Here is a 26159-nt window from a genome sequence, read left to right as displayed (position 1 = left end):
GAGAGGGAATGGGGACAGGTAAGTAGGCCCCCCCCCATCCCGCATAAAGTCGATTTTTCTTGTTGGCTGTCCACTGTACTCTGCTTCGATCCCCTGGTCCCCAGTCGCTTCCTTGTCTTAAGATGGGGCTTAGTACGTGAAGTTCCAGGCCCGCTCTGCTACTCAGCTGCTGTAGCGGTGTCTCGCCTCTGCCGCTGAGTGGGCCTGATACATCAGGTCACCACTCAGACCAGGAAGTGCCTGGGGGCTGGTGGACCGGAGCAGAGCACAGCGGACACCAACGCTGGGATCGGGGAGGTAAGTGCAGGTTTTTTGTTTTTTTTTCACCCACCCCCTCCCCAGCAGTTTTGAAAAAATTCCTAATTGGCAGCTATGGTCTATACAGCGTCTTGCGTCTTCAGCCAGAACTGTTTGCTAGGTTCTACCTCCAGGTACATGGGAGTACCAGTTCTGCCCTCACATTTTATCGAGATTTCATAAGGTGACCTCTTCTTACCTTTACAGCCACTTCTCCTTTGCGTTCTCTTTCTCAGATGATTTACATTCTCTTTTTGTTTCGTGTTTTTTTTTACTGTATGTATACGTACAGCGTGTAAGGCGTTGTGAGGATTTATGGTACTGGTTGAATAATGACAGGAAACTAAATGATCTCTGGCTTTTTGTAACGTTATGTTATGTAATGAAGGGATTCTCTGGCCCTGTAAAAAAATAAATAAAATTGATATGTTTTTTCCCTGGTAAAGAACCTAACCAACATCCTATTCCTACCATACCACGCTTCCCTGGTGACCACCTGCTTTTCCTCCAGGTCCCCCCCCACTGAACACACACCTATTGCTCACCTCCACTTCTGACACAGACTCGTCTCAGCAGGGACAGCCCGCTAAGCCTGACACCGGCTGCGTTCTTTCCTGCACAATGTCACTACCAAGACCAGTCCATCTCTGAAGTGGAGGTGGGATCATTCAGGGGACCCAGAGATGCCGTAGGAGGACATCGCGGGGGAGCACCGGAAGGTAAGAATAGGATGTTTATGTTCTCCGCTAGGGTAGCATCATATCAAAATCATTGTTTTACAGGTCAAGAGGACCCCTTTAAGTCCACAAAGTAAAGTGAAGAAGAATTGATCCTTAGTAAAATGTTCATTTGGATGCATCCTGTCTTGCCGGGGATATAGTGGTCTGACGTGAGTTTTTGAGACATAAAAAGTTTTGCTTAGTGTTGATTGAGCATGCCGGGGGTACTGTTTAAAGCGGCACTATGAGCAGATTTGGGCCAATGAACCTGGTATCTCCCAGCCGCTGTTTACCTTAGGATCACACTGCTGTTAAAGGAGAAGTCCGGCTAAATTTTTATTAAAGTATTTTATTGCCCCCAAAAGTTATACAAATCACCAATATATACTTATTATGGGAAATGCTTATAGGGTGCCTTCACACCTAACGTATCGCAGCAGAAAATCCGCAGCGGATTTGACAGTGCGTTTTTAATGCTGTGTTCATTCATTTAGTTAAATCTGCCGCGGATCCGCAGATGATTTTCTCCTGCGATACGGTAGGTGTGAAGGCACCCATAAAGTGTTTTTTTCCCTGCACTTACTACTGCATCAAGGCTTCACTTCCTGGATAACATGGTGATGTCACTTCCTGGATAAAATGGTGATGTCACGACCCGACTCCCAGAGCTGTGCGGGCTGCTGGAGAGGATGATGGCAAGGGGACACTGAGGGACACAGGGCACTGGAGGGACACTGAGCATCCCTCTGCCATCATACTCTCCAGCAGCCACAGCCCGCACAGCTCTGGGAGTCGGGTTGTGACATCACAATGTTATCCAGGAAGTGACATCACCATGTTATCCAGGAAGAAGACTGAAAGCAAAACTGGGATAGCCTTGGCGCTGGACATGGACAATACTCTCCGATTCTTGTAAAATACTTTATTTTGAGCAACGCGTTTCGGCGGCGTGCTGCCGCCTTTATCAAGCTCCTATCATATTGATAACCATGATCCTTTTTTATACAGGTAGTTTCCCCTAAACACCGCCCCAAACGGGGGCGGGGAAAAAGTCCGGTTTCCCTTGCAACAAAATGATCATTACAAAGGCTTAAACGTATAGAATTCATAGCTTCTCAGACCTACAGACAGATATAAACAAATTTAGTGGACTTACAAACTCCAAAGGTAGCCCTGGGTAACCGGACGCCAGTGATCAATGTGAGCCGCTACATGCCGCGACGTCACGTCCGCCGACGTCAGAGGACGCGTCACCGGGTTGTTAACCCATCGTGCGCTAGGCTCGTCTGCTCGTCTACTCACCATTCTCCGGCCAAATCGCACTCTGAGTCGACTCACCCGTGGACTGCGTCGATAGGCGCCGCCCGACAGCGTCCAGAGCCAGCCGCCCACAGGATCGAACCCGACAGGCACCCGAACGGGACAACATCAGAAACAGCAGAAAGGAGGAAAGAGAGAAAAGAAGAAAAAGGAGAAAAGAAAAAAGAAGAAAGAGGAAGAGGAGCATATCTACACCTACCAAAGGTAAGTCTACAGAAATAGACAATGTATAAATCCGACCAATACCTCAATGATAGGTAACAAACATCATAAGTACAATAAATACTGTGGATAATAAACATCATAAGTGCAATAAATACTATAAAATATTATAACATTACAGCATTAAAACGTTACAATCCTAAAAAGTAAATCTCATAAAAGAAATAATCATAAAAAATATAATAATCATGAAAAATGTAATAAAAACAATGGCTCAGATACCCAATTCTATTGCTTCATTTAGGCCATCTGGTACTAAAGTTTTAAATTTAAAAATCCAGTAGGCTTCTCTCCTATTGAGGGACTTATATCTGTTTTTGTCACTAATTTGAATCTGTTCTATAGGCATTATCGTGACATTCCTAAAATCACCTTGGTGTGCTTCACACAGATGTCTAGAAACACTATGTTTCAAGAAGCGTGAGTTCGTATTGAACCGGTGACCAGTGAGTCTCTTCCTCAGTGTCTGTGAAGTCCTCCCAACATACTGGAGTCCACACCGACACTCGAGGAGATAGATCACAAAGTCGGACCCGCAAGACAGCTCCGAGTAGACACTGAAAGTAGACACTGTAAATTTGTTTATATCTGTCTGTAGGTCTGAGAAGCTATGAATTCTATACGTTTAAGCCTTTGTAATGATCATTTTGTTGCAAGGGAAACCGGACTTTTTCCCCGCCCCCGTTTGGGGCGGTGTTTAGGGGAAACTACCTGTATAAAAAAGGATCATGGTTATCAATATGATAGGAGCTTGATAAAGGCGGCAGCACGCCGCCGAAACGCGTTGCTCAAAATAAAGTATTTTACAAGAATCGGAGAGTATTGTCCATGTCCAGCGCCAAGGCTATCCCAGTTTTGCTTTCAGTCTTCTTCTCTATGTTTTGGGAGTGACGGTATCGTGACGGATCTGTCCTCCATACGCCGGGTGCCAGGCTGCGGATTCCACAACAACTACAAGCTCTACTAGTGTTGTGCCTATTGTTCGCACAACACCAGAAGGTGAGTTGCCTTGCCTATTGTGAATAGACACCAATCTACTCAACTTACTACACCATAAGCGCCCCTCTTTGTTCATTTTTTTGTTTGTCTACATTCATGTTATCCAGGAAGTGACATCACCATGTTATCCAGGAAATGAAGCCTTGATGCAGTAGTAAGTGCAGGGAAAAAAGCACTTTATAAGCATTTACCGTAATAAGTGTATATTGGTGATTTGTATAACTTTTGGGGGGCAATACAATACGTCAATAAAATTTTTTGCCACACTTCTCCTTTAATCTTATTTCTCTGTCTTCGGTATAGTGGCCCTTTTTGATAATTTCAGATATGCTAATCCTCCGTTTATGAGCGTTCTGGGCGTTGCCCGTCGGCCCGGAGCACCCCCCTTGGCCTGCCCCTCCTGTCCCGCCCACTATGCATATGCATAATATTGCTGCTTGTTACCGAGCATGTGCAGGAAGCAGCCTGTAACAAGCGGTATTACTTGCTATAGTTCTAATGTGTCTTGCAGTAACCTATTGCATTTTTTTTTTCATTCAAATTTTTTTTCTATACCTTTTCTTAGACATCCCTTCAAGGGAAGAAATATAAAAAAATTAGAGTGAAAAAATTTTATGGCTTAACCAGACACTCTCCCTTCTAAGCAGGGGGCACCTGATTTAATGCTTGAGCCTCCAATTTATTTCAATGGGGTTCATTACTCAAGTCAAGCAGTTGAGCACTAAAAAAGTGCTCGCTCAAGACTAGTTTTGATCAGTCACAGCCTGAGAGTCTGAGCGCTTAGACACCATCTCAGTCAAGAGGACAGAGACCAAGGAGAGAAGCGCTCAGCAGTGCTCATTCTAGAATGTGGCTCACAAGGGGACTTCTGATGTCGTAGTCTTCCTTGTATAGTTTTATTTGCTTCAGAAATAAAGGGTGTCGGGTTAAAGGGGTTGTTCACCAAAAACATTTGTCTTTCAAATCAGCTGGTACCAGAGATTTGTTTTTACTTCTGTTAAGTAATGGAAGAGTGGAGATATTTATCAGCTGCTGTATGTCCTGCAGGAAGTGATGTATTCTTTCCAGTCTGTCACAGTGCTCTCTGCTGCCACTTCTGTCCGTGTAAGGAACTGTCCAGAGCTGTAGTACAACCCCATAGAAAATCTCTCCTGCTCTCCAGACTGGAACCGCTTCTTGCAGGACATACAGCAACTGATAAATGATGGGTGTGTCTAAAGATATGACATAGTGCCAAAATATGGGGTGCAAAGCCAAAGAATAATAGGTGGTATAGTGGTAGACAACTATATCTAAATATGTGCCACATTTTTCATACATTATAAGCCACTGTAAAAAAAAGTTTATAGTAAGATGGGGAACCCTTGGCCCTCCAGTTGTTGCATCATGCCTGGACAGCCAAAGCTGTGTTCATTTAGCTGTCGCTTATCTCTCCATCCGGCCCTGTTCACCTCATACACAGAAACGTTGGTTGCGGGCAAACGTTCCTGCGCTCTTTTTTGGGGTGGGGTAAGCTGCTGTAAGAACAATCTCGCTGTGGCTTATCTCTCCCAAAACAAAAGGTTCGGGTGGAATTTTCTGTTACTCTATTACCACCACAGTCAGGAGCGCCTCATACACTTTTGACTTACAGCTCAATCTGCCGCGAACAGCAGGTATGACGGTCCAGAGCCTAAGGTGTATATGGATATGGACCTCTAGAGCATGTGCATACAAACATGTTCCGCACCTGTGTTCAACACTACGCCACGGTTCTATGCCATGGTAAGTCAACGCCTAACGTTCCCATTTACTCCAATGGAAGTTTCAGCATGTAACCACATGGAGTGGCGGTTTTAAAGGTGACACTGGGTAGGTTTAGGGTGCGTTCAGACTAATGGAATTCGCATGGAGATCATCCCGTGGATTCCATCGCTCCCCCCCCCCCCCCCGCGCGTTTCTGCTTGATTCTCCGCCGATCCTATAGACTCTATTCTAGGCTCAGGCGGATTCCACTGTCTGCCTAAAGAATTGACATATTATATGATTGTGTAAGATATTGCAATGGTATATATACAGGGGGAGATTTATCAAACATGGTGTAAAGTGAAACTGGCTCAGTTGCCCCTAGAAACCAATCAGATTCCACCTTTCATACCTCAGACTCTTTGGAAAATGAAAGGTGGAATCTGATTGGTTTCTAGGGGCAACTGAGCCAGTTTCACTTTACACCATGTTTGATAAATCTCCCCCAGTGTTTTTTTGAAAATACAAACCTACCCTGAAAATAAGATTCCGTCATTCCAGGTTTGTGTATTCCCCATACACATTGTGAGCAGTGGGGAATTCGGCCGGTGTCTTACGCCATGTGAACATGGCCTTAGCGTGGGAATTGTGTGGTTAACATGCTCTTAGACAATTGTAGTATATCAGCCCCACTATTTATCAGTATCTATCAATCTTGTATTAATCTTTTAGTTTCATTGTTGTGCTTTTATTTAGCTTTTGTTGTTTATTACAGGTCAATGAGATGGGGGACTACTTCAAGCATCACCTTCTACAGTCCAGACACAGAGGAGCATTCGAGTTGGCTTATGTCGGCTTTGTAAAGCTCACGGAAATGCTGATTGGGTAAGAAACAATCTTCTGTTGTAACATACGGCGAGAAAGTCACTAGAGAGGCCGTCGGATAATATATAACCACAGAGCCGGTGTCTTACCCGAATATATTGTGTGACTGTGTCAGGTTATACTTAAAAGGTATCTATAACTATCCCGGGTCTGTAGGAGGTATATTATGTCTGAAATGGACCAATTTGGCGTCTTTGAGGTTCACAAAAGAGACGCCCTCCTCCCTAATTCCTTCCTTATTGTGAATATGTTATAGCCGTAGCTTTGAGGTATATGTGCGCTATAAAATAAAATTGACGTTTTTAAAGAAAAATAGGTTGATAGAGATGGGAAAATTATTCCTTGTGTCTGTGTAATGTAGAGAGCGGCTGATTTATAACCCAGATAAGTACATCCATAACTTGTACGACGTAGAACAATAACGCTAACCTCTTACACCATGCGGTAAATGTATACAGGACGTGTATAGATGGTACGAAGGCATAGTATACACTGCAAATATTGGAGGGATTTGTGATAAGAATCCTGATCATGTAAAGGTAATGTTAAAGAAAACCTATTTCTAAAAACTTTTTATGTTTCATAGTGACAATAGAAAAAGTTATGCTTTGACCTCTCTTCTTTCCCTATTTCCAAATTGAAGGGGTTGAAGCTGAGCGTTGTGCCCCCTTATTTCTGATCAGATCCACTCTGCTTCCCTACAAGTTAGTAAACTGGTGGAAAGTGGTGTTCAGCTATGTTCTCCCAAACCGAATGCTCGCCTTTTGTATGATTCCTGGAAAACATGTCTATGGCGGTATACATGTTATCCAGGACTCCCTATAGTTGCATCCAACATTTGCAGCTGTGGGAGATCAGAGTTCAGGTTCTGGAAACCATTGCTAAATCTGCAGGAAGTCTCGGCCTATCATTAGGCTTAGTGGCCAGAATAAAAACTGCAAGATATGAGGATTATTTTATAATATATAGATTGTAAATTGAAATTAGAATAAAATCACCCACAATTCTTAAAAAAATGTAAAAACTTTTTTAAACAGTGGGTTATTTGTAATAATATATTGCTATTAATGTTTTTCTTTCCACAAATAAGATTTTATTCCCGTATTATATTATTATGTAAGAAATTACAATGGTATATTGTGTTTCCCTGAAAATACAAACCTACCCCGAAAAGAAGACCTAGCTTCTTTTTGCAGGCTTTTTAGAGTAGTCTTGAAATATAAGCCCTACTCCATATATAAGCCCTAGTTACAGTAAGCTGATCAGATCCCTGACACTGGGCGCTAAGCATCAGCCAATCAGGGCCAGACTTCTTATGCTCCACCCCCGCCTGCTCAGCCAATCTAATCAGCCAGACTTCTTATGCTCCACCCCCGCCTGCTCAGCCAATCTAATCAGCCAGACTTCTTATGCTCCACCCCCACCTGCTTAACACAAGCTGCAGGAGGAGTAAGAAGATGCATAGTAAGGGACATTGAATATGGGGGGATGGTGGGTACGTGGGCAGCTACAGAAGTAGGTATAACGAATGAGGAGTACCTGCAGAGTGGTAGTGTATACAGTATGGGGGAACAACTACAGAGTGGGGAGGTATAAAGTATGGGGGAAGAACTACAGAGGGGTGAGGTATACAGTATGAGGGCTTAACTACAGGGGAACTTACAGTATAGGAGCCTAACAACAGTGGAACATACGGTATGGTGTACAGGCTAGGGGCATCTGTCTCCAAAAATAGCAGACCTGCCCAAAAAATAAGCCCTAGCATTTTCTTCTGAGGAAAATATATAAAAAAAAATATATTGTTATCTGTATATAATAAATATATACAAAGAAATAACTAGGAAAGACACAAATATGTCTCTCCCCTGCCTGACTGTGATGCCGGAAATCTGCAGCTTCCTACTAAAGAGGGATTGTCCGATCTCATCCTGTGGTTACATACTGCACCATTACTTGGATAATGTGAGGAGTCAGTGTTATGGAGTGAAATCTGCCTCTTCGACCACAGAAGCCGTTCTTCACCATTAATGGAGGTCGGAGATGGGCAGCGACAATGTGAACTGGGTTCATAATATTTCAAAGCCTGAATTATTTGTGGTATGAGGGCAGAACATGACACCAAGGAAATGGTAATGAAAGAGAGCATTCAATGGCTTTACTGATGTCTCCCAGACAAACCTATTCATATAATAATGTAATGACAGATTAAGAGCACAACTCTATCAGTTTACAGTCTGATAATCACATATAATAAAGGCCAAGAGACATCGGGACCACGTCGTCTCCACAGCTTGTGAAACGTTTGTCCTAAGTAATATAGGATTATGGTGGGATGGAAAACCAAATATATTATGGCGGGGGTTAGTCAGTATTTTGAGCAAAACTTTGTGTGTGTGTGTGTGTATATATATATGTATGTGTGTATGTGTATATATATATATATATATATATATATATATATATATATATATATATATATATGTATGTATATTTATTACACACAAACACACATATAAATTTGTTCTGCATAATAAGCCATATAATGCATTTCTAAACATTCACCTGCTCCCGGAATTAGTGGGGGTCGGCAGTCAGAGATCCAGTGATCAGAGCAGATTTCTACACTCCCCCTGCTCAGAACACATGCATGCTCCGGAATATGGACAGCTTTAAGGTCCCCATAAACTTTATACTTTTGTTGACGGTACCTGCCGCTCATTTTGAGTTTGGTCTTTAGTAGTATAGTATGGGGTATGTATAGTATAGTAGGTCTATGGGGCTCGACCGACTGACCACCAACACATGATGTCGGTGGAGGCAGGAGTCAGACGTGATAGAAAATCACTACCCGACCCCTTTACTCTGGGAGAAAGAAGCCACCACCAGAGCTCTCTTGCTGCAGTTTACTCCTCTCCTCTCCATAGAGAACACAGAAACGCATGGCCATGTTGAGCCTTCATGTGTATAGTGAGGACAGCAAGAGGTAACTGATGGTTGTCAGTTATTGAAGGTGTATGGGTGAAACCAGACAACAGTGCTGTCTGTGCCTATATCTTATACAGGAAGACAGTGATATCTGTGCCTGTGTTATGTTCAGGGAGAGACAGGAAGACAGTGATATCTGTCCCTATATCATTTACAGTGAGTACAGGTGAAAGATATTACCTTTCTGGCATATGGCCTTTGTTGGCAATTTGATAAATTTCTTTTTTTTTTTTTTTTTTTTTTCCCATTAAGGTGACAGCCAGATTACACTAAATTGCAAGAGAGAGAAGATGGCCATCTTGTGGTTCAGCGGCCCAAAGTTAGGGTCCTAATAAAGTGTAAGTGAGCGCTGATCTGCAAGATTGGAGCTCCTTTACTGAGCAATTACACTGGCCGACTATCGGGCAGGAAGGACATTGTAGCAATGTCCTTGCAGCCCTCGCCTAGTGTAGAATAAAGTATTTACTTACCGTTCCCGGGTGTCCACAGGTCTTCCCTGGTCTCTGCAGCTGCAGCTCTGCCTTCTGTTCTGGTCTCTGCACTCACTGGCCGTGGTCCTTTCTCGATCAGTGATTGGCTGAGCGGCCTGTCAGTGCAGAGACCGGAACAAAAGGAAGAGCTGCAGAGACCAAGAAAGACCCGAGGACACCAGAAAACGTAGTAAGGTAAGTAAATACTTTATTATTTCATACTACAGTCATCAGCCGTCAGCCGCACATTGCATATATATGTATGTATATATATATGTGTGTGTATGTATGTGTATATATATATATATATATATATATATATATATATATATATATATATATATATGGAAAGGTATAGCTAAATGCCGTAATATACTGAATGTTTTGAATTGCAAAGAGTATATAAGACAGCAGATTATTTTTGGGGCAAAAATTCTCTGTATTTAGTTTGCTTTCTGGTGGGTTGCTTCAGTTAACACCTGATCCCATCATTCAGTCTGAATCATTTTACTTATATTATATTAACATTGGTTAATACCTCATTTCCTGACCGTCAGTCACTGCCAGACACAAAAGTATGTCTAGTCTTGAATCTAAGCAAACAATCCGTATTGTGAAAGCGATGCTGAGGGCTGTGGATGTCTGTGACTGCCATAAACAGTCACATGTATAGCTATTGTGGGCTTGTTATAAATAAAAATGTGTATTTATGCAGTGGGGAGAATAAGTAGCTGATATGCTCCCGATTTTGCAAATTTTCCACCTACAAAGAATGGAGAGCTGTGTAGCGTTTGGTTGATAGACTCCAACTGTACAAGACTGAATCTATAAAAAGAATTCCAGAAAATCACATTATATGATTATTAATATTTCATTTGTATGTTATTGCATGAAATAGCTGAAACCAGCTGTTTAAAGTTCACCAGTGACCACCTGGATTATCCATATGAGGCATGGAAGAAGGTCATGTGGTCTGATGAGACCAAAATGGAACTTTTTGGTATCAACTCTTTTCACCATATTTGGAGGAAGAAGGATGAGTACAACACTAAGAACACAGCCCCAACCGTGAAACATAGGGATGTAATCATAATTTTGGGGTACTTTTCTGCAAAGTGGACAGGGCGACTGCACTGTGTTGAAGCAAGGATGGATGGAGCCATGTATCGCAAGATTTTAGCCAACAATCTACTTCTCTTAGTAACAACATTGAAGATGGGTCATGGCTGGGTCTTCCAGCATGACAATGACCTGAAACACTCAGCCAGGGCAACTAATGAGCAGCTCCAGAAGAAGCATTTCCAGGCCCTGGAGTGGCTTAGCCAGTCTCCACAGCTGAACCCAATAGAAAATATCTGAAGGGAGCTGAAACTCAATGTTGCCCATCGACAGCTCCAAAACCTAAAAGAGAAGATGTGTATGGAGGAGTGGGGCAAAATCCCTGCTGCATTGTCTGCAATCCTGGTCAAGAACTACAGGAGACGTCTAAACTCTGTACCTGCAGACAAAGGTTTCTGAACCAAATATTAAAGGGGTATCCTGCTTAGGTAAAAATACATTCTGAATCATCCCTCTCCTGGAGGCGAACAACTTGTTCCTTACTTATTACATTTTCTGTCTCCTTCCCCCAGTTGTGAGCCTGCTGCTTTCTGTTGAAGACACAGGAAACTGTGTGTAAGTTGTTTTCTCAGTTTCCCTCTCCTCCCCCCTTCCTTCCGAGATGGCTCTTGTAAACACATGTAATTAAAGGGGTTATCCAGCGCTACAAAAACATGGCCACTTTTCCCCCTACTGTTGTCTCCAGTTTGGGTGGGGTTTTGAAACTCCGTTCCATTGAAGTAAATGGAGCTTAATTGCAAACCGCACCTGAACTGGAGACGACAGTAGGGGAAAAAGTGGCCATGTTTTTGTAGCGCTGGATAACCCCTTTAGGGTCCCTGTCCAGCTGTATCTGCACTTTGTAATGTTGGGAAGGTTATTCACAGTGAGGTCATAATCTACTTGACTGATTAACCCTCCAAGCATTACAGGTTGCAAAAAAACAGCCGTCTAGGGACACTGTGTACATCAGCCATTTTGGAAGGCAGAGGGGAGATGGGGAGAACAGCTCACACACAGTTTTCTGTGTTTTCGGTAGAAAGTAGCAGCTCAGAACTAGGGGAAGGAGCCTGTAAAGAAAATAAGTATGGAATGGAGGGGGAGGATTTAACATGTATTTTATCTGAGTGGAATACCTCTTTGGGTTCTGTGTTTCTATTGTATCACATTTTGATTTCATACTTTCAAATGCTAAATAATTATGTAGAGGGCTCTCTAGAAGCGGGTGATGTGTTGCAAACACTGTGAAGACATATGATTTGTACACCTATATAAATTGTACGTCAACATTTATTGCTTAAATTCATATATCATAATTGATAGTTGGTCATCGCTATAAAAAACCTTGTAAAGGTAAAACTAATAGTAGAAAGCAGTCTAAATGCATAGGAAATACATAAAAATTACATATAAATGCCTAACTAGTATAAAGATAAAAAATAGGTAAAATCTATGTGATAAAATAGAAATTTATGTGTATGTGGAGCCTAGTGAGGTTGCCTGCGCCGGGCCCAGCGCAGGCAGCTCACCTAGATGTATTTAGCAGTAGTCCCGAATCAAGAGGTCTGGCATGAGCTCATATCGCTGGATGGCCGTTGGAATAATTATATTAGTGTCCTAGTGAGACAGCTTACTTTTCAGGTCATACATACAGAGTTATCCAAGTTCTCTGCTGAGGAAAGGAGCAAGTAGATCTCCTGAAACGCGTTCAAGAACCAAGGATAACAGAGCCTTTTTATCATTTACCGATTTTGAAGTATATCCCGAACTCAAGCCGTATCTGCCTGGACATTCAAACCAAGCGGCAGTTAGCAAGACAGCGCGCTCACATGCATGCGGACGCCGCAAACAGCATGAGATAGCTCACTGTGCTGAATTAGATCTTAACTGCACGGATTGCAAAGAAGCCGAACTGACTGAGACACGGACTGCCGCTACAATACTATATTGGACCGTGGGAGCTACCGCCGGCAGGGTGAGAGGTGGACATTCCACCATTTGTCATTTAAACATCACCTTATTTCACCCAAAGTGCATGACCTGAAAAGTAAGCTGTCTCACTAGGACACTAATATAATTATTCCAACGGCCATCCAGCGATATGAGCTCATGCCAGACCTCTTGATTCGGGACTACTGCTAAATACATCTAGGTGAGCTGCCTGCGCTGGGCCCGGCGCAGGCAACCTCACTAGGCTCCACATACACATAAATTTCTATTTTATCACATAGATTTTACCTATTTTTTATCTTTATACTAGTTAGGCATTTATATGTAATTTTTATGTATTTCCTATGCATTTAGACTGCTTTCTACTATTAGTTTTACCTTTACAAGGTTTTTTTATAGCGATGACCAACTATCAATTATGATATATGAATTTAAGCAATAAATGTTGACGTACAATTTATATAGGTGTACAAATCATATGTCTTCACAGTGTTTGCAACACATCACCCGCTTCTAGAGAGCCCTCTACATTGGTACACACTCATTTATTCATTTATATCCTGTGAGCGCTGGGAATAGTGGTGCACTCGAAGGGGGTGGACTCCATTCGTAGGGGTTAGGTGTAGCAGACCTTTACTATTTTTTGTTAAATAATTATGTACAAATCATACAATATGATTTTAAGGGAGAATTATTTTATAGATTGTGTCTCTCACAGGTGAAGTGTACCTACAGTAAAAACACATCTCTCCATTCTTTGTAGGTAGGAAAATCTGCAAAATCTGCAGTGTATCAAATACTTTTCCCCACTGTACAAATGTGCATTGAATTCACAAGATAATCCCTTGTCTGGAAATGAGAACACTTTCTGTGATGTAAAATAATTGTAGCCGCTGTTATTGTGTCCGGTGCCAAATTCATCATGTTATAACTAACTCTAAAGCTTTAAGAGTTTCTCATATGGGATTCCTCAAATACAGAAATGCAATTGAAAGAAAAACCAGGAATTAAAAATTCCAACTTATACCCCTGCGAAGGTTTTTCGGGGGTTAAATGATTGATTAAAGCCATACACCATTCATTGTGTACTGGTGGCACCATGTTACTGCAGCTCAGCTCCCATTCACTTCAGTGGGAGCTCAATCGCAGTTACCTTGTGCTACCATTATACAATGAGCAGCCTAAACCACAGGCATCATGAAACAGGTTTGACATGTCATGGAGGCCTGTCAAACATTTTCATCTTTCCGGGTCTGGGTGTTCTGACCCGTAGCGATGGGGAGAATGAGCGGGGAGAGGACTGTGCTGCTGCACATCTGCACATCACCGCTCTGTGTGGGGGAAAAGAAAAAGTCTGACTCCATTGATTTACATTATTTTAACCAGACTCCTCACGTGACAGGAAGCTAATTCTGCCGATTGGTACAGGTCTGAACACCCAGACCCGGACCGATCAAAACTTTTGACACAAAAACCTGGATGCTTTTCTTGATAGATATAATATTACAAGTTATGGGCACTAGATTACATGTGATAAGAAGCTGATCCAGGGATAATTCTCATTGCCATTTTGGAGTCAGGAAGGATTTTTTTTCCCTGTGATGGAGTAATTGGCATCTGTTTCATAGGAGTTTTTGCCTTCCTCAGGATCAACACAGTAGAGTTTCCAAAGGTTAAAGTTGATGGACTCTTGTCGTCTTTCAACCTTTTATTAAAGGGGTTATCCAGCGTTTTTTTGGGGGACCGGGGAGGAGGTGGCTGAAATAAAAGGCGTCCACTCACCGGAGCGCCGTGATGCGGGACCCGCCGCTGGAACGGGGAGGTGAGTCGACGTCTTTTATTTCAGCCACCTCCTCCCCGGTCCCCCCAAAAAAGTGCCTGCACGCTGGCTAACCCCTTTAACTATGTTATTATGTAACACTTGTAGTGTTTAGTGGACTTGCCAAAATGTTCTTCACACCCGATTGCTTTGCTGGCAGCTGGAGAAGTTCTATGCTGCCCCCTAGGGTGGCATCCAACCTCTCATGCTGTTGGTATTCAAATGACAAGCGTTCGGGTTCAAAGAAATTTGCTGATACCAAACGTTTTGGCAAGTCCACTCAACACTCCACATATGCAGTCATGTACACCTGTTTTGTGGCAGAATGCTCACGCATTTGCAAGAGGAATGGGGCGCTGTGTCCAATACACTCCTTTCTGATCGCCAGGAGGATATTTGTCTGTTTTGTATCATGCACATATTAAGTGACAAATATGAAATCCCTCCTTTCTTCCAGCTGCATACTCTTATTGACCGCACTATTTTTACCCGTCATGTTTTTGTACAAGAGTCCTCCCCAGAGCTTCATCAATCTGTGTTAGAATTCTAGGAAATCACATGCTTGAATTTTCCTCTTGTCCCCTAACCACTATATGTATATAAAAAAACTTTTCAGACATTGGACTAACTTGCCCTTAAAGTCATATAAATCTGCACGTATTCCTTAAGAATGGTGTTTCTGTGAAGAGGGAAGGAAACGAGTTCCCCTCTCAGGTTCACGTGTGCTCTTCATGCCGGGAAGAGACTCACATTTCCTGATGAGTTGTGTGGCAGAATTCCAATGTGCAATCCATTAGGCAAGCCTGAACCAACACTGCTATAAATTGCACAAGAGTGGCTGTCCAGACCTGGAAAGAGGGGCATTGTGAGGGGAATGCAGTGCTCACGCTGATCTGGAGCACCTTTCCCGATGTTTATCACTTTGATTCACAACTATATGTTCAGTTCCTAATGTTTGGTGTGAGAGTTTAAAAGGTAAAGTGGTACAAACTTCCACTATAGATCGTGACCTTTTGAATATCATGGAAAGCGTTGGAGTTGTTAATGACTATTACCCGTAAATTTACTGGCATGTGATGATGGGCTGACCGCAAACCATCATTTATTCTGGAAACTGCAAGTCATGACAACAAATGTGCAACAAATTTATATATATATATATATATATATATATATATATATATAAATATTCTAAATATTTAGCAGTTAAAGGAGAAGTCCGGCCAGACCCATGTTGCTGGGTAGGATAAAAGAAATAACATGCTCTTACCTCCCTTGCACCAGCGCTGGTGGCTGCATACCGCCACTCTGGTTCCCGGCGCTTCCTGGTCTGTGGGAGCTCGGTTCGTGATGTGTGAGGGCCAGTCAGCCTCCGTAGTGAGGTCCCGCTTCGGCCGCTGACTGGCTGAGCGGACCTCACACGTCACAACTTGCTTCCCTGCTGAGACCAGAAAGCAGTATGCGGCCACCAGCGCTGGAGCGAATGAGGTAAGCACATGTTATTTCTTTTATGCTCACCTTCCCCAGAACTCGCTAAAAATGGGTCTGGCCGGACTTCTATTTTAATTAAAGGCATATCCAAATTCTTGATTCTTACAATGGGGGATCCCAGTTTTCTATCTCACCCCATCAATCTGACCAATGATGGCCAGATTGGTATTATGGAGTGGTCAAGTGTATTGCAAATGCTTACAGTTCTATTAAAGGTACATAGACCACCTACTGGGAGGGCTTGGACAGTGTTCCTCTGAGTGTATTAAGTTTGTATTATAATATTTTTTCAAATCAGGTATTTTTGGAAAAAGGTTCTGATATTTACTCCCTACATCTTATGTCATCCCCTTACCTCCCTAGTGTTTGGCCTATTTAAAGGGGTACTCTGGGCAGGAGACATTTTTTAACTGTGGCCAGGGAGGGGGTGGATAAAAACAATGATGTCCACTTACCTCTCTGGCTCCAGGTCAGAGTCCGACTTACAGCTGCTCAGGTCCCCAGTCCCCTGGCTGCTTCCATGTCTGAGACTGGGCTTGAAACTTGATGATTCAGGACCAATCTCAAACCAGCTGAGAAAGCTGGATGTCGCCCTTAGCGCTGGAGCCAGAGAGCTAAGTGGATGTCATTGTATTTATCCACCCTCTCCCCGGCCATAGTTAAAATTCATGTCCCATCCGGAGAACCCCTTTAAGGCTCTAATGACCAATTTTTCTATTTGTTCCATCATTACATTCCAAGAACCTTACATTTTTCCCCATCAACATATATACATATATATATATATATATATATATATATATATATATATATATATATATATATGAAGGCTTGTTTTTTTGCAGGGCAAGTTGTATTTTTTAATGGCACCATTTTCCGGTACGTAACTTAATGATAAAGTTTTATTAAAGTATAAAGTATATTCCACTGCAACCCCTTGATTTGTCCAGAACAAGTTCTGAGTGATATTACCTTTTTATTAGTACCATTTTGGGGTGCAGTTGACTTTTTTTGTCATTTTTTTATGACTGTTTAGCAGGTGAATGAACAAAATCAACTGGCGTATTTTTTGTGTATAATGCCCAGATTTTTTTTTTTATAGCTGCTATTCTTTCAGATGGTAGCATTAATACATAGATGATTTGTTTTTTTTGGGTGGGGGGTGGGGGGGAGAATTTATTTTACTTTTACTATTCCAATTCGTTTAGATGCCCAGAATCCTTCTAAAACCACTTAGATGTCTTGTTTTTATTGACCGCACTATCTAAAGGGTTACTATGTACCACTAAAGTTTTAATAATACATGACTATAGTGCAGCACTGTGCTCAATAATACTTTTTCAATATACCTTTTATAGACAGCCTGTTGTCTGTGTCTGTGTTGTCTCCCCTCTGCTTGTAACAGTGTATTGGGAGGCAGAGCCTTCTGCTCCATCTCCATAGTGCCCACAGGCAGTTCAAGATCCAGAATAATGTAATTCTATGGCACTGGGTATGGGGTAACAGCCCACTCAGCCAATCACTGGTCAGGGTGCAGTCCTGTCTCAGTCAGTGATTGGTTGAGTGGGCAGTCGCTTCAGAGTCGGGCTTGTCTTGGCAGTAACAGTGGCTATAGACAGCTGAGGACATCAGTGGAGCGCAGAGAGGTAAGCATAACATGTTTGTGTTTTCTTATATGGCTGCAAGCTGCTTGATTCCTCAATGGAATTGAGCAGTGTGCAATGCATTGTAACATACAAGTTGCAGTAGAGAAATGAAAACAAAATGTAATTTTTTATTCTGTAAAGTTTTATTCTGTGTAATAGATTCTATCCACTAATAAAAATGTGCAAAGGTACCCATGGCCTTCAATAACCCTGCCCTTACCTCTCTTGCCAAAGCAGATGGTATCTAGGAAGAAAACTCCTTTTAGTTCTTTGCCTTCTGCTTACTGGTGCACAAAAAATGTCCTAAGCAAATAAAATGAAGAGTTGAACCCTGTGACCGGTTACTTTTTGAAAGGCCAGGCCATAGGGGAACCTTAGCGGTGCTGGGAGGATAATGTGTTTATTCTTTCTCCAGGCACGCTTATCCCAAAAGAGCCCACAAAAATATTGTGTCTGCTTAAAGAGAACATGAAAACACACCGCGTTGGATTCAATGTTTATATGCTCTAAAATAGACTTAATAGCACATAAAATGCTCTGTTTCTCAGATAAATCCTAAATATAATCAAACCTAGTCTAAGCCTAAAATAGGCCCATGCCAACCCTAATACTTTATTGGGCAGCATGTAACTCGTATGAAAAGGCCGTATTTATTGCCTTGGGTGTTTACATTGTGTTCTGCATCAGGTCGTACCATTGAATGCCTCTGTGTTAGCAAACATATAAAAATTGTATGAAACTAATAAATCGAATGATGGATTTTAAAGGAATGTTTCAGGCATAGTGCATACTGTGCTATGCCTGGTGCAGGGCTTGAAGTAAGTATTTTAAATACTTATGTTCACACAGACATACAGTATGTTGCAGGTGATAAGCAGGAGTTTTATTTGAAGCAAATCTGTAATAGTAGTAGGGGATAATAGAGGACTTGCAGGTTTTCTGTAGACCCATTGAAATCAATAAGTTGCAAAATCCCCAGTGGATCATGTATCCTAAAAACGTCAAAGAGAGTCCCTGTGTCACATTCCGCCCCCTTACTCTGTATTACACATAGTGCAGGGAGTATCTGATTCACTTAGCTGAGGGGAGATGGGTGGGGACTTGTGGCTGACTGGATCTAATGCTGTGAGAGGGGAGTGAGTAGCATCTACTCTGTGTTATATTCTCTATTTTGATGTGTTATATTCTCTATTTTGAAGTGTACCTATCATTAATAAAAACCTTTGATGTTCCATAGATACAGTCATCCGTCTGCGCCTTAGGGTCCTATTACACCAACAGATTATTTGACAGTTTTTTTGAGCCAAAGCCAGGAATGGACTATAAACAGAGAAAAGTTCATAAAGGAAAGACTGAAATTTCTCCTCTTTTCAAATCCATTCCTGGCTTTGGTTTAAAAAAAAAATCTGTCAGATAATCTGTTGGTAATAGGGCCCTTAGTGTTCAAATCGCAACCAATCTGAAGGAGGAGCTGGGAGTAGTGCACACTTGGCACATCCCAGCTCTGGGTTACATGACCTGGATGGACTCCCAATGGAAGTCTTTGGGTCTCTCATAGACCCAGCGTGTGCTGCTATTCCTGCTCATTGTACTGATGAGTCGGGGTCTGAAACCCTTTAGTTTTTTTTGTTGTTGTTGTCAGTGTTGTTAGTGACAAGTATGCTTTTAGCTTCCATTTTCTTATTAGGAAATCTAGAAACAAGATAAACGGTTATGCAAGTGTTTCTTGAAGTAGCTTGCAGATGCAGCATTGCACAACAGGTATCTGCCATTATAGAAAAGTTTTGACATGTCAAAAGTTTTTATCGGTCTGGTTCTGAGTGTTCAGACCAATATCAATCGTAAGAATGAGCAAGGAGAGGACTGTGCTATAGCGTGGTCCGCTCCACGCTCGGTATCAGCATAATTATTTGGGCTCCATTGACTTGAACATCAGTCGGAGCCTGACTGGTCATGTGACAGGGTCAGGAGAGGATTGTGCTTAGCATGGTCTTCTTCCAGGTCTCCCAGTTGCTACAAGGATATGCAACCCAGCACCCTGTTCTGTTCTGAGATGGGACAATAACCTGAAACCGCTATGGACAGATAGAAATGGTTCCTTCTGGAGAACTTTCTGGCTTGGCTTGAACCTAAGGCTTCTAACTGCAGTGAAACACAGACTTAAAGGAAAGGCTACCTCTAAAAGAGCTGCTTTGCATATTCTTAGAATTTCTAATCAAGCACTAATGGCATAGAACTCTCGCAGATGACATTCTCCCCAAGGAACAATACCGTTTTGGTCACAATTAGAGATGAGTGAGTCTACAGCCGCCACGGCATTCTGCTCATCAGGCTGCTGGCTGCTCCTCCCCGGGTGCTGGAAAAAGATAGATCCAGTCCTGGGAAACTGGGAGAAGTTTCCCAGGACTGGATCCATCTTTTCCCAGCACCCAGGAAGAAGCGGCCCTCAGCCTGATGAGCAGAATCCCGATAAGAGTGAAGCGATTCGCTTTGTTCCTACTGTAGATTCGCTCATCTCTAGTCACAATAGTCGCATTGACATGGGTTGTTCCTAGAACATGACTGCGCCTTTTCCCCTCTTCCCTGACCTTCATAGTACTGAGACCTTGATCCTACAGCTAGATCAAGTGTCAACTATGAGAAGCTATCCAGTCTACAACGGCCATTGTTTCTGTTTTGTCATTGATAATAGAGAAGAAAATTCAATTTTTTTGAATATGCGTCATCTTGCCTTGTACAACTTTATGTAGATTACATTTCCTATGGCCATATTTTTATTATTTTATATACTGTATATTATATTTTTATTTCCTGACCTATTATTTAGTGTATAGCTATATTACAGTATGTGTGAGCCAGTGATGATATAGTCATATCTCTTATATTTACTGTATCTTACTTTACTGTAATTTACTGTATCTTACTTTACTGTAATTTACTGTACTTTATCTTTCATTATAAGGCGATAAGAAGCAGCTGTTGCTACACAGTATATGGCAGTCAACTGTGCTTGGACTGTATACAGAAACTATCCCCTAAATACCATATTCATCTTTTATTTTATGCACTAAGTCTCTCTTGTTGTTGTAGAATAAGTGACATGTATAGAAGGCAGAGTTAAGGGCTTAGACATGCTCCTGCATGCATTGCCTATTCACACCAATGGCAAAAAAAAGATTTATTTAAAAAATAAAATAAAATAGGTCAACAATGAAAGGGAGTGCCAGACATGCTGGGACGCGGGCCTCCTAAATGTTTATTTTATACTCATCTACATTTCTGTCTTCCTGGGCCAAGTGATGTTCCCCAGTGGAGAATTACACATCTAGACATGTTCTCCTATTAAGTAGGTTTAACGGCACGATATACGGCACCCTATAACAAAGAGGGGAAAAAAAACCTTCACAAAAAAAAATAAAAAATCGTAACGGCTGGATGGTGTTTAATTGAGGCCTAATGAAAATGTGTGTAAAAGCAGTTTTTTCTCTCTCCTATTACTGTAATCTATAAATATCCTTGCAAATAATTTATTTAAATGTTAATTTAACTGAATGTTGTCATGGAGCCTTTATTAGAGACTGAAAAAAAGGTCCTCAAACAATATAAATGAGTTTCCCCATATTGCAAGGATAGTAAATATCTGGTTATAACGTTCTGTAGCTGACAATGTCAGCACAAGGTTCTATGTACACATCTGTTTTGTTCATGACAACTCTAGGTATCCGTACACCTTGTCCTGTAAAGCTTAATACAGCGGAGTGTACTTAGGTTTTGATGGACGGTATCCTTGCACTGTAATAACCGCTTGTAATACAGCAAACAAGTCATCAACACATGAGAGGATGTTTTCGCATATTTTTCTTGAACTACCCTTGACATGTGACAGAGATGCACTTTCATTTGGACCCGCCGCCTACACACCGCTGCAAATGCCATTCTGCAAGCTTAGTAAAAGAAAAACAAAATGAAAGACTGTGTGATGTAGCTGTATGTTTACAGGAGGATTATGGCCCATGCAGATTTGTGTACTTGCTATTTGTCTTCCTCCTTGCGGAGATTCATCTGGTTGGAAGCCTTTAGGTGCGCAGTAGGAAAGTTAAAGGGGTTATCCACCTAAGAACTAAAAAAGTAAATGCTCCCAATCCTAGCTGGTCTTTCTCGCCAAGTCCACCTGATTATTTTGAGTCATCTCCTGTCTTTCTAGCTGCTGCTATTCTTGAGTTACAAGTTTTTCTAAAAGCCGTTCTATATCCAAGATGGCGTCAGCCAGGAAACTACATTTCCCATCATGCATCTCCCTGATTGGTCTGTTTGCATACTCGCCCTCTTAGCTTTCTTTCCTGCCCACTGCTGTCATTACTATTGCACAGTAAACGTTGTGGGAGGTTTAGATCTCTGCTTGCTGACATTCTACTTCCATCTAGACTCTAAGAACATCTATAACAATTACAATATACAGAGAGCTGTGACATAAAGACAGGTACAAATGCTTTCACTCACTGACAGCAAACAGAGAGAGAACTATAACATCTCATATTACAGAAACCTAGGTTAAGGGACATATATAAGTCTATGGAAGCAACACTTTCACTAGCAGTTTCACCAGGTTACCTAGTCAATAGACAGCTAGACCAGCCCCCAGAGAGGAGGTCACATGTCCTGTGTCTACAAAGGAAGGGGGGGAAGAGGGAGCAGCACATTGTCAGAGAGGACACAGAGAAGATAATTTTAGACATCCAGAGTGGGTAAGTATGAGAAAAAAACGGGGAAAGGGGGCAAGATAAGTTAAACATGTGTATTAGACGCAAGGGGCGGGGGTCATTTAGAAAATTGTTTTTGTTACCTGGATAACCAATTTAATGCAAGGACGTTTTCCTGGAGATCATAGCCAGACTTCTGGAAGAGAATCAACACCAAAAATGCATTATGTGGGTACCTGTCAACCCCTGCTGTGCTAGCGAGGTACTGATCCTTCATGTCTAAATAAAAAAATTATTTAAAAAAAATTCATAGATTCTGTTTGAAAAAAGAAGAATCTTTATTTTAGAGGAGTACTGACGAACATTGGTGCAAAATGCAACCTGAAATACTCTTGTTCACACAAGGGCCCTAAATGTTCTAAAAAGGGTCATGGTCACTGTCATTCCTCCAATATGATTGCTAATATATGTGTATATCAGTTTATTTACCAACAAGTCCTTTCTCTAGAAAAATATTCCTTAAGTCTTGGCCACTAGGTGTCTCACTTCTCTGCAACCTTCTGTCTGTTGTCAGTGAAAATCTGTCTCTAGTAACAGATAGGGCAGGATAAATTATAAGACGTGAAGGTGGGGGTTTAGCATGTGCTATGTAAAGGAGGGTGGGAGAGAAGCCTAGCTGTGTACCTGAAAGCCGAGCCAGTGTACCTGTTGAAGAGAATCCTCACTGCTTTTCAGGGGTAAATAAAGGCATTCATCTTGTCTCTGACCAGAAGAAGTGGTGTTCTATGGGGATTCATAGAAAACCGAGACAGAGTTCCTGTCTCGGCCAGAGATGTCAGCAGAGAGCACTGTGTCAGACTGAATATAAAACAACATTTCCTGCAGGACATACAGCAGCTGATAAGTTTGGGAAGACTTGAAATTTTTTAATAGAAGTTAATTACAAATCTATATAACTTTCTGATATCGGTTGATTTGAAAGAAAAAGATTTTTGCTGGATAACCCCTTTAACTTGTAAGCTGCAACTGTAGCAGCTTAGGGCTTATTTTCGCGTTCATTATACCACAGAACCTACAGACAAGGAAGCCCTGTAGTGGGCGCTTTCCCCACTTGGCATCATGTATCGATATGATGCTGGGAGTGGGAAAAGTGTTAGAATCTTCATACAGTGTCATTACAGTGCTGCAAGGATTCAAACACTCCCCGCATCATATTAATACATGATGCCAAGTGAGGAAAGAGTCCACTACAGGGCTTTCCCCTGTCTGTAGGTTTTGGGATTTATGGAATGTGGGAATAAGCCCAAAGTGTAACCATTTTCTGGCTGTGCTGTTGCTCTTCCCTTTTTTCTTTCTTTTTTGCTCACACAACACCTTGCAAACCCAGTGCATCAGTTACACCTTCTCCCCTCACATTCAATTTATTACAATACTGTGTAGATTAGGGGTCCTCAACTGGCTGCAGCTCAGTATACCTGTATACTGAGCTGCGCTCTGCACAGTAACTATGAGCGCTCGTAACAAGCCATTGGCTCCCTCCCTGTCATTCACTCTTGTGTCCGCAGTGGTCACAAGAGGCCACTCTCTCTGTCTCTGGTGCCGGCGCTCGAGTGATGGTGCTAGGACAAGGGGAGAGGGGCCTCTTGTGATTGCTGCAGTGCAGCCACAAGAGGGGAAGAGAAGAGGAGGCGCCCGGACCCAAGTGAGTATGTGTTTGTTTTTATGTTATGTGGGAGGGGAATCACAGGGGGGCTATAAACTACTGGGGAGCACACAGCAGCATCTATATACTACTGGGGGAGCGCAAAGGGGGGCTATATAGGAGGAGCACACAGGGGGTCTTTATACTACTGGGAAGCACAAAGCGGGGGTCCATATACTACTGGGGGAGCACACAGGGGGGCTATATACTACTGGGCGAGCGCACAGGGGGACTACATACTACTGGGGAAGCGCACAGGGGGCTTTATACTACTCGGGGAAAGCATAGGGGGCTATATATTACTGGGGCAGCAACAGGGGGGCTATATACTACTGTACTACTGGGGACAGGCACCCCCTTTGTACCTAATTTTAAAGAGCTGGTGAGAGAGAAAAAACACCAGTTTTCCCACTAATAACCATCAATTCTGTATGCAAATAGTTCACCAACGTTTGTGAGAAGTTAACAAAACACGTTTACTACTAATGTTCAGCTCGAACCTTTACCTGACAATAGACCCCGGTAAGTGGACTTTCAGTAAAAGTTGTTGAGTACCCCTGGTGTAGATTATCAGCCTGATATTGTGCCATTCTGTTCAGCCCAGTCCACTGTCCAGTTCTTAAACACTATAGCATAGCAGACAAGAGTTGTGCTATGTCTGGTCAGGGAAGCAAAACCCTTTACTACAAAAAACAGGTCTGCTCTGGTCTCCCTCCCTGAAATGTAGAGGATAAGAAATAGCTGTGCACCATGGAGGGGGTTCTTGGGGGCTCCATAACTGCAGAGATCAATGCAAAATGCAAAAATCACCTTGTCACCTCTATGGAGGGTTAAAGAACCTTTATCATTTCAGGTTTTAAAATTGGTGACCCTTTAAAGGAGAACTCCGGGCTGTGGTGACTTTTGGCCATAGTGGGGTTCCGCCTTGGACACTAACTGGCTGACCAGGCCTGACACGTCATGTCCCCACTCAGACCGAAGAGTCTGGGAATGTGGTAGAGGTGAGAAAATATTACTGCTTTCATCCTCTGCCTCCCCAGCAACCAAAAATCACCCCAGCCCGGGGTTCTCCTTTAACCTTTTGGTTGATAGGAATTAAAAGAAACAAGTTAGGGAAAACAAATATGCTCCATATGTATGTAAATGATTCCAGTCGTTCTTAGAACTGGAGATATGTGAGATGCAAGAAATTGTGTTCATGTAGGTCAGATCTTTTTCTGGACTTCCTGTCCATAGTTCCATAGAAAAACACTATGGTCAGTTAGACTTTATATTTAGTGTTCCTTTAAGTCTTCGTCACATTCATGTTTTTTATTAACCTGTTTGTTTTTATTAGTTCTTTGTTCAGATTTTTTTTCTCTTTCTACGTCCTTTTCTGTTTCAACAAGGCTGGATTCTGCCAGTATAAATAATTGCCATCCTCCGTGACCTCCTTTAAAATAGAACGATCTGGTCAGAGCTAGGATGGATATTACAGTTGTGTGGAAGCTCGTAACATTTATACATTTTCCATGCTCTGTAATACGTATGGGGAGGAGCACCTGCTTAAAGCAGTCTTCTCATTGCCAGACCACAAGATGAATGCCTGTGCCAAACTCATGGGAGTTGTCTTACTCCGTGTCAAAGGCAACACCCTGCGTTGCCTTTGCTCTGAAAAGTTTTGGCTGTAGTATTAGACTGTAAGAGTAGAGATCCTTCGCGTCTAGCAAGGCAATGCGTGCCCTTCCTGCAGCTGTGGAACTAGAAGTACCCTGATTTCTCAACATCTGCTTAATTTCCTATAGGGTTGATTTATAGACAGAAGCGAAATTCAAATTTGGAAATCTGCACAGTCCTCATATATATATATATATATATATATATATATATATATATATATATATATATATATATATATATTATATAGTATTTGTTTACACTATGCAAATCATTCTCCTTCTGATACATTTTTAAAACTTGCTTGGAGTGCCACAGTAAATAAAATATTGTAATATTGTCTTTTTGGAGGGATTGTCTAATTTTAAGGAATTCTGAGTACATTGGGGAGTGCATCCCATTCAGGACTCTTAAAGGAAAAGTTCCACAAACTATGAAATCTGCAGGGAGTGAGTGTGAAAATAAATAACAAGTT

The 26159-nt window shown here is 42.0% G+C and overlaps 1 protein-coding gene across 5 annotated transcripts in view; it reads left to right on the top strand.

Annotated features, from left to right (window-relative positions):
* The window catches only part of THADA (THADA armadillo repeat containing), a 480068-nt gene that overhangs the window by 76940 nt on the left and 376969 nt on the right, over positions 1 to 26159 (top strand). For all 5 annotated transcript variants that reach the window (XM_069954790.1, XM_069954788.1, XM_069954791.1 and 2 more), the window contains exon 22: positions 6058 to 6167. In XM_069954790.1, the coding sequence (XP_069810891.1) occupies positions 6058 to 6167 (110 nt within the window). The remainder of the gene's footprint in view (positions 1 to 6057; positions 6168 to 26159) is intronic.

This window comes from Dendropsophus ebraccatus, chromosome 15 (assembly GCF_027789765.1).
Source record: "Dendropsophus ebraccatus isolate aDenEbr1 chromosome 15, aDenEbr1.pat, whole genome shotgun sequence".
NCBI lineage: Eukaryota > Metazoa > Chordata > Amphibia > Anura > Hylidae > Dendropsophus > Dendropsophus ebraccatus.
The sequence above is the reverse complement of the archived record's forward strand: the minus strand, read 5'-3'. Positions and strand labels throughout refer to the sequence as shown.